This window comes from Astatotilapia calliptera, chromosome 14 (assembly GCF_964374335.1).
Source record: "Astatotilapia calliptera chromosome 14, fAstCal68.1, whole genome shotgun sequence".
Lineage (NCBI taxonomy): Eukaryota > Metazoa > Chordata > Actinopteri > Cichliformes > Cichlidae > Astatotilapia > Astatotilapia calliptera.
The window spans coordinates 875,668-889,717 of NC_137435.1; the positions used below are offsets into that span (position 1 = coordinate 875,668).

At 46.5% G+C, this 14,050-nt stretch overlaps 1 protein-coding gene across 1 annotated transcript; it reads left to right on the forward strand.

Moving 5' to 3' along the window:
- Positions 1 to 288: 288 nt before the first annotated feature.
- rnf169 (ring finger protein 169) lies at positions 289 to 12,706 on the forward strand. The gene is made up of 6 exons (XM_026192890.2): positions 289 to 850; positions 3,533 to 3,603; positions 3,926 to 4,012; positions 4,082 to 4,176; positions 4,272 to 4,365; positions 7,873 to 12,706. Exons 1-6 carry the CDS (start codon positions 556 to 558, stop codon positions 8,986 to 8,988), a joined length of 1,758 nt encoding a protein of 585 aa, XP_026048675.1. The 5' UTR covers positions 289 to 555; the 3' UTR covers positions 8,989 to 12,706.
- Positions 12,707 to 14,050: the final 1,344 nt, after the last annotated feature.

Sequence of the window (14,050 nt, forward strand, 5' to 3'; positions counted from 1 at the left end):
TATTAAGGCAACAAAATCTAAATTGCCAAAGATCTGCTCTCTTTCATGAGAAAATAAATTCACAACAGGTAAATTACAATATGTTGGCCGTCTTGTTTTTAATTTTATTACTTCTCATCCCTCCGTCTTTATTTTGCCAATGTTTACTTTCTAAGTAGCGATTTCTTTGTCTTGCAATTTATGTTTATTGAAAAATAATGCTGTTAAACCACACACTAAAAATCACAAACTCAGCCCCAACAGAAAGAGACATATTTAGCAGCTTTGATTTTCAAAGCACATTTTGCTACATATTTTACATGTTTGTTTATTTTACAGACTACCATCAAGTTATTTTTTATTTTCTAAATTTGGAAATGCACAATAAAATGCAACGACTTAGTTTTATTTTGAAGTCGACACCTGACGTCAGAGGAGGCTCGCGCCGCTGTGATTCAGCGGCTCCGGTTGGCGGGCTGCACGCGCGTCCACTCCTCTGCGCTCGCGCTGTTTCGGCGGCGGCAGGGCGGGGTTTGTTTTGAGAGCGGACCGGAGAGAGAAGACTCACCAGGGAAGATGGCGACCGCAGGGTCTGCCGAACGGCCTGGGAGACCGGCCAGCGCCACGGCCGCCGGCACGTCCCGGGCCGGGCTCGCAGCTCGGTGCCGGTCCGGGTCCAGCCCACCCGAGTACGAATCCAAGAAGTGCATGGCGTGCGCGGAGACCGGAGGCAGCCCGGCCGGCAGACACCTGGCCTGTCCGCTCTGCCTAGCCCCCAGACACTCCGGCAGCGAGGAGCGGCTCCGCGGGAGGAGCGACCACGAGAGTAGCAGCAGTAGGCCGGGCGGGAGGGACTGCGACAGCCGGAGAGGTCGGTGAGCTTCTCGGGGAATCGCCCGTGCAGATATCGCTGTATCACACCGCTGCAGGGTGTTTGTTTAACGGCAGAAAACAGCGGGAATTTAAATGAAATCAACTTTAATAAAGTTTAACGTGAGCAGCGCGCGGTTTTAAGAATGTTAAAGGTTAGTTTTATGTGAAAAACATTTATGAAGTGTGGTAGCTGCAGGCGTAAAAATCCCCGCTTTTCTTTATGGAGTTTTGTATGGAGCTACAGGCTCAATCACAGGTCAACGTGTGGACACAAATCAATGAGAAAACCATGGAAACAGCCCTCAGAGGACACGTGACTGCTCACAGTGACCTCACCTGATCACAGGTATAGGCAGCAGGGTCACATGTCATGTGGCACTGCTCAGGTCTGCAGATGGGGAATGTGTCCAGACATGTACAGCTGGAGGAGGAGTTGAGTTACTGCAGTACTAGTAGTACTGGAGGTATTACTGCGTGGACTCTGTTAGCAGTGACTGGCTGGAAAAGCCCAAGGGGGTTATTACTAGCAGAGGTGGGACCAAGTCATTGTTTTGCAAGTCTCAAGTAAGTCTCAAGTCTTTATCCTCAAGTCTCAAGTCAAGTCTCAAGTAATGTCAGGCAAGTCAGAGTCGAGTCTCAAGTCACTGGTGTAAAAGTCCGAGTCAAGTCACAAGTCTGAAACTTTGAATTTCAAGTCCTTTCGAGTCTTTAAAAAAAAACAAAAAACGAAAAAATAATGTTGCAGTTATGCTAAATGTAAATATTAGACCATGTAATTTTTTAATCTGTGTTTTTCTCAACACATGACAAAATAGTGAACTTAGAAAATATACACAAATTGTGAAATTGCACCTCTTTAAAATGCAGCTCAATTAAACCTAGCTCCAAGAATAATTTTCACCGACAGTTCTGAGATAAGCTGCATGTTATTCTTGGATGCGCTTGTAGGACCAGCTTTAAAATCGCATGACAAAAATATCATACACATTAAAAAAAACTGTATCACCAACGTAGCCTGGACAACATTTGCTAGTTAGATGAAGTCAGCTATCTCATCGTAGCATATTTATATGCATATTTATAATCATACGGTTCTTGGAGTGAGTGCATACACTCATGAAGTTTAGTAACTTCAGGTCACTGCAACAAGCCCAGGTACAGTTTACCGACGGATGGGTGCAGGACCTTGAAATGCACCGTGTAGAACGAAAGACCATCGTACGTATCATAAGTTTACCAGTCTCACAAATTGTCGTCATAAATACACATTCCTTAACCGTTTATTAATAGGACCTTTAAGCTCAACGGTAATTAATTAGCAGTGGAAATAATTTCTGGTAGCATCACAGAAATGTAGCAGTGACAATAATACTGGATGCTGTAATCGCACTGGGCAATTAGTGATACAAACCTGTTTTATCCTGTGAATAAAAGTATATGTTTTTGTCAATGTACCATAATAACAGAAGCGAAACGCAATATTGTGTCAGGACAATTCACTATTTATGCACAATAAATAAAGGAGCATAGCGCGACCATTTCTGTTCAGCACCAGACTTGCTTGTAACCTATATCACTAATTATGTTATGAAAATGACGCATTAACTACAACAGCAGACTGACCTTCGTGTAAATGCTTGGAGCAGACTAACCTGTGAGCTGGAGGGTTCTGGGACGTTATATTTGATCTTTGAATGGCTGCAATCCAGTCGCCTCTTTGTTACTTCGGAAACATGGCTTGAACAATTTCTCTTCAACGACGTAATCCGATAACAACCGATCTCTTTACCCGTCGGCTTCCCGTGGCTGTCATGCGACCGGCTATTGCAGTTAATAATACAACAGCTTCTTGACATTTTTGTGTTTCTTTTTATCGCTGTGTGACTGATTTCAATTGAAAGCCTGCGTGCGCTAGTACCGCTTGCCACGAGTTCCCAGAATCCTTTGCGGTTCTACCCGTGAATGACGTCACATTTTCAATCTCTATATAATATGCATGTTAAATTTTATATTTGGGGTAAAATATCAAGTCTTTTCAAGTAAACCGGTTCAAGTCCAATTCAAGTCCCAAGTCATTGGTGTAAAAGTCCAAGTCAAGTCAGAAGTCTGAGAACATTTTTTCAAGTCAAGTCTAAAGTCATAAAATTAATGACTCGAGTCTGACTCGAGTCCACACCTCTGATTACTAGTACTTAGAGCAGGACACAGCAGGAGAACCATAAATACTGTAAGTACTCTTTGACTTGCACTGACCACTGTGAACAGCAGTTCTTACATAAGAAAGCTCGGGTGAGACTCAGTGGCTTTATGTGTGTTGGATGAAGTCAGAAGGTGCTGATGGTGATCATGTTTTATTCATTGACCCAATACTGACACCTTTAGCATTTTTCCTTTTAGGCTGTATCTGAGCAGCTTTGTGTGATTCACAGTTTGTCTGATGCTGGGCTTCTGTCATGTCTCTCTGACATCACAGATAGCCAAGAGTGGAGCAAACCGTGCCCGAGCTGTGAGCTCACAGGTTTACTGCACGTGCACCGAGCTCGTTATTACAAAGTTTTAAGACAGGAAGTGAACAGTAGAATTTTAGTAGTCAAAGTCACCTGTTTAAATTGTATTAAGCCTTTAAATTATTAGGGGCGTGGCTTCTTTGACTGTTTTCTCTTTGGCTGTGTTCCTTTAGAGTTCTTCGTCTCTCCGGTGCTCATCCCGAAGTCTGCCGACGCTCCTTCAGGCCCGAGCGGGAAACACAAGGTGAGTCAGAGAGCTGCAGGTAAACCTGTGATCACCTGTGAGTGGTTAAGCTCGTCACAGCCGACCGAGCCTGCTGAGTGTTTTATTGCTGAGGAAGAAAAGCAGAGCTCTGCAGGCTGCCGATATCAAACTTGAGAACTTTGGCTTTAATTTGAGTTTACATTAAGTTTACATTAAGTTTTCTCTCTAAGCAGTCACCTCTCTCTCAAAGTTTCCACTGTGAGTCTCGATATACCCTCGTAGATGCTGCGTCGTCTCGTGGAGACAGGAGAATCTTTGTGTTTTAGCCCTTGAAATAAACTTTAACCCCTCCGTGTTTCAGCTGCTGCTGTGTGACGACAGAGAGGAGGTGAAGAGGAGGAGCTCTCTGAACTGTAAAGACGAGTCAGTCCGTCGTGATGAAGATCCGGTGAGTGATGACAGGCTGAATGTTTTCATCCTGCAGCAGCTGTCTTAACTAGCTGTTGTCCCTCCTCAGGGCGTCCTGTCTGACTCCGAGAACGAGGAGCCGATCAGCAGGAGGATCCGAAACATCTCAGCCTTTATCAGGAAAACCAAAAACTCATCCGCTGGGTGAGCACAACCACCCTGTCCTATTCCTTTTGCAGACAGTGAACGTACCACAGACTACAGGGGTGTGACCTCTGACCTCTGTGTTTATTCTTTAGGAGTTGTCAGAGGAGCAGGAGCTGCACTGATCCTGTGGAGGATGGAGGAGGAAAGATGAAACTTGTCACCCAGCCGGCAGCCGTGATGGACCGGGTACGTGAGACAGTCATGTCATGTGATCAAGACTCCCGTCTGTGGGAACTTCAGAAGAAATAGTGTTTTATCAGGCTGTGTTAGAGAGTGTAATCAGATTACTGTATGCTTCAGGAGCCATCCAGGTTCAGTCTGCGGGGAGAAGGATCGTTAAGCCCCTCTGCCATTAGAACCTGCTCGGCACGATTAGCCCCAGTTTTCAGGGTTACCTTTAGGTCATAGTACCTGGTCGGGTTCCAAGCGGTCCGAGCAGGTAATAAAATGTGACTTCATCAGACTACATGATTGGCTGGTCAGTAGCGTCACTGGATGAGTCGTGAGAGCTTCTCGTTCAGTAAAATCAAAACCGCCATTTTTGAAACGCTACATCAAAGGAGATGGCTACAAAAACAACGCTGCGTTCCCCGAGTGTGACGAAAAGCCACAGAGTGAGCTGCAGGCATATATTTGCTTCGACGTGCACCTTTGTCTTAGTGTTCGTGTCACATGTCAATAGACTCTGTGCACCGTGTGCTACTTCCGGTGGGGAAACTCCTGTAGGGCGCCTCGTTTCCGGTGTGATATTCACGTCTTGTTTACGGTCGGGTTTTCCAAAACAAGTCAACCAAATGGATGAATCAAGCGGCGATTTACATTTCTCAAGATGTCGTGGGAATTTACTGAATATATCTGTAGATGATGTTCGTCGACGTGTCGATATTTCCCCCACGCCTCAAAGCAAAAGAGAGAAAGGATTCAAATGTTTTATTTTGAGTGTTTGTATACAGCGGCCCCTCGTTTATCGCCGGTGTTCTAAAAATAACCAGCAACAGGTGAAATCCGTGAAGTGCCCAGCTTTATTTTTTACAATTATTTGAGATGTTTTAAGCCCCTCACTACACTTTATACACTTTTCTCAGACAGGCAGGAACATTTTCACACTTTTCTCTCTTGCTTAAACTCTCAAAGTTCAAACCTTCGTAGAAAAATAATTCCAGTATTATAGGATGAAACCAAAGATCAAACCGTGTTTTCGGGTCCAGAACATGAGAATAGAGCAGCTGAGAGAGAATCCAACATCAATCAATCATTAATGAATCAATGAATCAGCGATCGATGTAGCGATTCTGTACTGTACAGGAGAGACGGCACGGAGGAGATCAACAATGGTCTGCAGCCGAACGCAATGTGCTGTAAAAATAAAAAAGCATGCAAAATTGCACACAAAAAATCTGCGAAAGGTGAACCGCGTTATAGCGAGTTAGGGAGTTATAGCGAGGGACCGCTGTAATTTTGAAGGCAAGTCACAACATACCCTTCGTGAATACTAACGTATAGAAACCCTTACCAGCAATCATTCATTTATTTTTTTGTGGCTTTTTTTTCATAGTTTGTTGACATGCTGTGTGGGTGTGTACTGGTATGGACATAACGGGGAAACATCTGGCTTTGACTGTTGTTCACCTGCAGTTTGAGACATTTGCCTGTTTAAATCATAAGAACTGTCTGTATACAGAGATGTGCTTCTGCTGCAGTGATGCAGTTCTGCTTGTGTTGAGTGACGTAAACAACCAATCGATCTGCACGCTTCAAACGTCAAAACTGATCATCTGATTTTTTTTTTTTATGACACAGCAGTGGTGAGTGTTCCCACCTCTGCTCTTTGTAACTTAACGCCATCTTTCCGTTTTCGTGTTTTGGACATGATTTTTGAGTCCACCTTCGCAGTAGCGATTGACCGCAAAATAAAGCTACCGGAAACGTACAACCCCACTAGGGCTGCCACGATTAGTCGACTAGTCACGATTACGTCGACCATCAAAATCGTCGACGACTGATTTAATAGTCGACGCGTCGTTTGAAGCTTTGTAAGATCCCAAAAGACGCAGGAATAAGTAGCAGGATTTAAGAGTGTAATAACGGACTGAAACAGAAGATGGCAGCACTGCATGTGCAAGGATGTCAGCTGCCGTTAAACCCCGAAGAAGAAGAAGCTGTGTCCCAGAATTCATAGCACAGCTTCCAACAATGGCGGCAGCTAGTTAGTTTTAATATTACTCTTATTATTCTTTCTGGGTCACAAAATAAACGATTAACATATTTTCAGGCGAGAATGTAGCTGTGTAAACCTCAAATATCTGCTCAGTTTATCAGGACACCACATATTTTCAAAAGCGCTCCGACGTTTTCAGAGACGTCTGTTACCCACTAGCTCGATAGTTAGCCGGGGGCTAGGCTCACTAGAGCCGTGAGAACACCGGACTCCCGGCAAATCGCGTCTTTCGCTACTCAGGTTAAACATGATATATGAGTCACTTAGATAACTTAAAATGTTATTGTTTGGCTTTTTTCAGTATTTTATTTGTTCCTGAGTAAATCTGTTTGGCTGAGATTAAAGTTATAGTTTTTGCACAGCTGAATAAATGTCAAGCAGACAGCTGATTATCAGAAGTGTGAGATGCTCGAGAATTTACTCCGGTGTCCTGTTATATTTTAGATAGCAAGGAGTTTATTAAACTTCACCGAAACAATCTGCAAACTTCATTAAACTTTAATAAACTATCATCTTGTCTTTATTTTTAGTTAGCACCTTAAACACTTAAAGCTGTAAGCTAATGATAGTTATATAAGAGCAGATGCTGCTGGTGCAATAAGCTGTACGCTGTACGTCCAATGGATGATGATTTGATTAGTCGACTAATCGCAAAAATAATCGGTGACTAGTCGACTATCAAAATAATCGTTTGTGGCAGCTCTAAACCCCACATCCGGTCTTAAAACAGGAAGTTAGCATTTTCTCATGCACAGGGTCTATTACGTTGTGAGACGCGCAGACAAATTGCCCTGATGACAATGCACTGGTCTGTAATGGAAAACCAGTCGATTCAAACAGGTATTAATGGAAAAGGCTCTATAGCAGGGGTGTCAAACTCCAGGCCTCGAGGGCCGGTGTCCTGCAGGTTTTAGATGTGTCCTTGGTTCATCACAGCTGACTCAAATGGTTAAAGGACCTCCTCAACATGTCTTGTAGTTCTCCAGAGGCCTGGTAATGAACTAATCATGTGATTCAGGTGTGCTGACCCAGGGTGAGATCTAAACCCTGCAGGACACCGGCCCTCGAGGCCTGTAGTTCCCCACCCCTGGTCTATAGAGTGCTTTGGGGTCCACATCCTGAACTTTCACTGTGAGCTTGCACCATCAGGCAGGCATTAGAGTGACAAACCTCTGCCTCCTTGTCTGCCTGACACATCGTGTGGATACCACCCCACTACAGCTCAAATACCTGGTGAAACATCACAACTCTTAAAGGAGTCGCCTTCTACTCAAACATGCTCACAGGTCCAGCTGTGTAGAGTCCAGTCTCTGCATGGAAACAGCACAGCATCCATCAGAAGGAAGTGTCGGGTTTTACAGAAAAAATCCATACAAGTGTATAAAACGGGGCCTGGTGATGGCGTTTATTCTTATATTTCACCTGTGTTAAACAGCTGTGTGGTTGCTGACTTGTGTTCTTGTGTCCTCCGCCAGGTTGGCATCAGCCACAGCTATGCGGCAGGAATCCTCCTCTCCTCTGAGAACAGCCGCTCTATCTCCGCCCCCATCACCGCTCCCGATCGGAGGCTCACCTGGCGAGCTGTGCTGACATCATCTTCCTCGGCTCTCCTGTGCATGCCTCCTCCCCGCCCGGAGCGCTCCATCAGCCCCGAGAGCAACGACAGCATCTCCGAGGAGCTCAACCACTTCAAGCCCATCGTCTGCTCGCCATGCACGCCACCCAAGCGCCTCCCGGACGGCCGCCTGATGGAGCCCACCATCGTGAAGTCCACGCCCCGGAACCTGACCCGCGGTCTGCAGAAGGCCACCAGCTACGAGGCCAGCCCTGCCGTCCTGCAGAAGTGGAGGCAGATCGAGCTGGACCGCCAGAGCCTCAAGGTGAACTCCAAGGCCACGCTGACGAGCCCCGTCTCCGAGGTAAACCACAACAAGCTCGGCATGGGTGGCGAGGGTGCAAAGACGCGCCAGTCCCCGGCAGGAGACGCAGTGACGTCAGCAAACAAGAGGAGGCTGCTGTTCGACTCTCCAGCCGGCGACACGGACAGCTTCCAGAAGCAGTCGGTGAAGATCCGCGTCCCTGCGGTCCGCTACAGCAGCGAGTCGACCTTCAAGGGAGGCTTTGAGCCGCCGGCCGGCACTCCTGAGTCCTGCAGCACGGGGGCGCTGTTCAGTCGGAAACAGTCGTTCTCGCCCTACACCAAGAACTCTGGGGTGCAGTCCTGTAAGTTAGTGCCAAAGGACTCTCAGAGTCCCAGGAAGGAGTCCGACAGTAGCATCCACAACCAGACTACCTCACGGAGGGGCAAGAAGAGGAAGCAGAAGACCAAACATCTGGACTCGAGCCGCGACTTGGATCTGAAGAGGGGCCGGCCCGTCAACCAGGAAGCGCTGGACGAACGGTACATCTGCCAGATTCAGCAGGAGCGGCAGGATCGAGCGCTCGCCCTGAAGCTGCAGAGACAGTTCGACCGCGAGAACCAGAACCGTAGAAGGAGCCCCGACAAGTATTTCCTGCGGTCCTGGATGTCCACTCAGAGCCGCAGGAGGCGTGGTCTGAGGAGGTCCAGACGAATCAACAAGAAGCACTAGACAGACGGGAAGGATCTCATATATGCAAAGACACGAAAGGCGAAGGTTTAATGAACGTATGAATGTTTTCACTCGTCTGACAAACGGGTTTGTAACCTGGAGACGTTTCTTCCAAACACCAGCAGATCACCAAAAACTGAACCTTCAGCTACAGGACGGCGCGACAGTCGTCACCACAGGAAACCTCCTGGAAGTGTTTGAACTCAGAGGCTTAATCTGAGCTTTTTTACAGATCGCATGGCCGAGTCGTTTCTCTGCAGCTGGAACAAAGAAAGCTTTCACAGGTTCAACCATAGTCACGTGGCCCGGGGCAAAGGATGTTTATGTTGAGCTTCCAGTTACAGATCCAGGGTGGATGTGAGGCCCTGAAGGTCACAATGTCTGAGCTGAACATCGCCTCGCATCCCGACACCGCTGAAGGCGACGGCGGTGTTTAATCCGTATTTGTGCGCTGCGTTCCAAACACAGCGGCCTGCTCATCATCTGAACTGTTGCAAAGGTTCAGATGAAGGCAGGCTGCACGCTGCCGGGCCGAACACGACTCTGTCGGTTCAGTCCGGTGCGCTCCACGCGATGATGATGATGTTTATTAATATAGTTCATTTAAATCTCACCGGCCTCACAGTGATCTCCCAGAGGCCGAGGAAAATCTAAAAGGAGCTTTATGGAAAGAAATGAGATGAGGGACTTTTCCTTTGCTGCTAGCGTGAGTGTCGGCCTGAGCTGCTGTTTGACAGAAATCTGTCTTTGTATTTGTGACCGTTTATGAAGCCCAGTTTGAATAAAATAGTTAAAAGTGATTTTTTATTGGCTCCAAAACTCCAGACTGTCAGAACTTTCCAAAAGTCCAAAATCATGATTCGTATGTATTTCGGTAGCTCAGAGCGTGACACGCGTCTCTTCATTCATATCTGAAGTGAACACATATCTGAACACATCACTTCCTACCTGACGGTCCCTCTGGGTGTGCAGGTAACCCTCCACCCCTGAAAGCGTGACATGTACCTGGTATTACCCTCTGAGGTGATACTGAGGAGCACCGACGGTCGCTGTGACGCAGGTTTCTGTCAGCAGCACGTCTTTGCCCCGGGCAGGTGGAAGTTACCCCTGGTTTATCCTCGTGAGAACTTTCCACAGGTTAATCAAAGTCCAGCCGACCTGCATGTGTTGGGAATGCAGGAGAAACCAGAACCCGCTCAAATATAAGGAGGTGTTGAGTCAGACTTCTCCCAGCAGCTGAGGATCATGGGACATAAACTTCCTCTAGTATAGCTGCTGGTGTCATCCTGGTCTTCCAGTCTGAAAGTCGGAGCTGCCGAGGCTCGTGGGGACTGCAGTCTTTAGAACCCGATTGGTCAGGAAGGATTTCTACCTGAATTCGGATCAGGAGACTCACCTGGTCACTCTCAAGGAGCGAGGAGCCGTGTGATTGGACGAGCTTTATGGCCTGTGATGTCAGATGCTGGTGCATTCAGACCAAATGTGAATTTACTGTGGTCACAGAGCTCTGACTGTGGTACTTTTAATAATTATTGATTTATAAAAATCACGCTGGAGTCAGAGTTAGAACGTCACCTGTGGTCCACAGGAAGCAGGTGAGGCAGGTGGCTGTAGAGCCGACAGCCATTTAGCAGCGAGGTTAGAGCCCCATCTCTATGTAGAGAAACTTCCACGATTGGGCCAAGCTGAACCAATCAGTGAGCGAGTTCAAGCTTTCGGGGACAAAATCCACCCTGACCCTTCACTCCTCACAGTCAGCTGTTTTCTGTCTGCAACGTAAACATATTTAATGCAGAAACTGCCTTCATGCTGCGAATACTGTCAGAGTTACAGGAAATGCGTGAGGTGGTTTCCAAATCTGGATCTTTTTAATGTTTTGATCGCTTCGTCAGTGCAGCAGAGGTCCACACGAAGCCTTCAGGCTGAAACCATCAGAAACTGCAGCTCGCTGCTACGCCCCTGCAGGAGCCTGAGCCTGAAGCTGAGACTGAAGGTGGGCGTGCACGTGCTTGGTCTGAGCTCACCTTCACACTCTGCTTCAGCGTTCCAAAGGAGCTGCACGGCTTCTGTTTGCAGGTCATCTGTGTTGGATCGGTGATGCTGTAGCTCCTGCAGGCCGTCCAGATGTCTGGTTCCTCAACACACGTGTTTTTTCTCCATGCTAAGCTCTGTCAGTGGTTAGCCTGAGTGCAGCGGCACGCTGTGTTCACACTGTGCTCAGATCACAGGCAGTCTGAACGACGCTGAGCGCTGGTGGGTCGCTGTTAGAAAAGCCGTACTCGCACTGAGCCTCAGTAATGTCATGATTCACTCTGGGGGTCGTATGTATGATAGATGCTGAAGAAGATGTGAGGGCGGGGACAAACTGAGGACACGCCCACAAACATCCAACGTGTTGGTGTAGTTACTCTGCAGTTCCTCTACCTGAACACCTGCAAAGAAACAATGAGGTTGGGTGGCGTTAGAACCAGACTGCAGCTCACAGGCTGGATGTAAAATAAAGGTGTAGCTCCTTAAACCTGCATTCTGTCTAATGTCCAGCAGGGGGTGGCAACTCAAAAATCTGAGACACTCACCTGGTCTCTGTGCTCACTAACACTTTCCTGATTGGCTGATCATCATTTTGGAGATGATGGTGCCGTCAGAGTCACAGGAAGCAGGTTAGGGGTTAGGGCGGGGCTACCTGTGATTGACAGATTGCAGTGCTCTCTCCCTGTCATGTCTGCCAGCAGCACAAACCCAGGTCCAGTTCAATGACTGGAGTTACCGGAGGTAAGAGGCCACGCCCCTAATAACTGTATTACTACCTTTAGCTTACAATATAAAGCGACTTGAGACGGCTGTTGTTGTGATTTGGTGCTAAATAAATAAAAGTGAATCGAATTCAAACCATGTGAGCGTAAAATGCAGGTGTCATGAAGGGAAATGATCCACACAGACCAACAGTGTATCAGGCTGCAGACGTGTTCATTTTATCACGGGAGTCTGCTGCCTCTGCTGGACGGTGGAGGAACTGCAGCCTTTGGAGGTTTAGGTGATTGGTTTAGATCATAGGTGTCAAACTCTGGCCCGTGGGCCAAATTTGGCCCGCAGCCTAATTACATTTGGCCCGCAAAGCCATACCAAATTACTATCAGAGCTGGCCTACTGGTATTATACAGCTAATATATATATTGTTTAGTATTAAGCTCGGCTTGTTCCATATTCAGTTTTTCAGCAAAACGTGTCCATAAGAAAAGATTCATTCTCATATCTGGAGGAATAAATATGTTTCAATAAATATTAACGTTAGCCCGCGACTTTGTTCCTGTTTTGAATTTTTGCCCACTGTGTGTTTGAGTTTGACACCCCTGGTTTAGATAATAATAACATTCCTGCTGTTTCCTCTTTTTTTTTTTTTTTTTTTTTTTTTTACATTTCTGCGTCCTCAGTGATTCCTGGCCTTCATCATCATCATCATCATCAGCTGTTAAAGTTTAATTTGAAGTCTTGATGGAGCTGAAGGGCTTCTCTCTCTTTTTTTTTTTTTTAAACCATTAAAGATGAGCACGTTTCTGTTTTGTATTCTTTGGTGGGTGCAGAGAGTTCAGGTGGGGGTGGGTGGACGGGGTCAGGGGTCACGCTGAGTGCCAAATGAGCAGATGACATTGATCCTTTGTAACTGACTAGTTTTGTATGAGCGGCTGCTGGAAGAAAAAGTAAAAGAGTTGAAACGCTGGCTTGTGTCCTGTCTTCTCTTCACTCAGTGATCTGAAGCCCAGGGCTCACCTGAGACGCTCACCTGAGCGTCCCGCAGATTGCCGATGATTGGTAAGAAGAAGCAGGAAGTGCAGCAGGACGTCCTCCATCAACTGCAAACAATATCGCCATCAAAAACTCAGCAGGTTGAAGGTGATGCTACAAACTCTGTTACTCCATGTTTCATTCCCCAGATCAAAATGAAGGATGCTGTAAAGCAGCTGCTGTGAAGTCTGATATTCACAGAGAGTTTAGGCAAGGCAAGTTTATTTGTACAGCACAATTCAACAACAAGGTGATTCAAAGTGCTTTACAGAGACATTAGAAACAAGAACAAATAAAAAGCAGGATTTAAAATTGATTAAAACAAGCAAATAAACTAATTAACAAACAAACAAAACAGGATATAAAATCAAAACAGATAAAATCAGTAGTTAAATGTAAGTTTTGAAATTTAAGCTTAAAGTGTGGATTTGGTGCTTTATTCAAATGCAGCTGAGAACAGGTGAGTCTTCAACCTGGATTTAAATAAACTGAGTGTTTCAGCTGATCTGAGGCTTTCTGGGAGTTTGTTCCAGATATAAGGAGCATAAAAGCTGAATGCAGCTTCTCCGTGTCTGGTTCTGACTCTGGGAACTGATAAAAGACCGGATCCAGATGACCTGAGGGATCTGGATGGTTGAGCGAGAGCCTCAACCCCATTATGAGCACCTTCTACAGAGGCACTGTGGAGAGCATCCTCAGCAGCTGCATGTGTGGTATCCTGCACTGGTTCCTGCTGGAAACAGCTACAACAGGTAGTGAGAGCAGTGGAGAGGATCGTGGGTACTTCTCTTCCCTCCCTCCAGGACATCTGCTGCATCCGCCTCATCCAGAAAGCTCTCTGCATCACAGAGACTCCACCCATCTGTCCAACAGCTTCTTCAGTTTGAAGAGCCTCGGGCCCAGAACCAGCAGACTGAGAGACAGCTTCATCCATCAGGCTGTCAGGATGCTGAACTCTCACACACACCAACTCCAGACCTGCATCCACCTCTGACCCCCCACACACTGCACACAAACTCTTGGATTGTGTTGGACTCTGTTGTGTGTGTATAACACTGTAATCTGTTTTAGTGTAACACTGAGGGCTGTGGGAGCACTGCAATTTAAAATTCCCAAGTATGTTCTGCACATGTGGTTTTTGACAAAAAATGACTTTGAGATTTTCAAAATGGAGGCCTTCAGTAAGTTATAAGAGATACGATAAGACTTCATTGATTCCACGGCGGGTTTTTGTTTTGCGTTGCCTCAGCTCAGGTACAGATACCAGAAGGATAAAGAT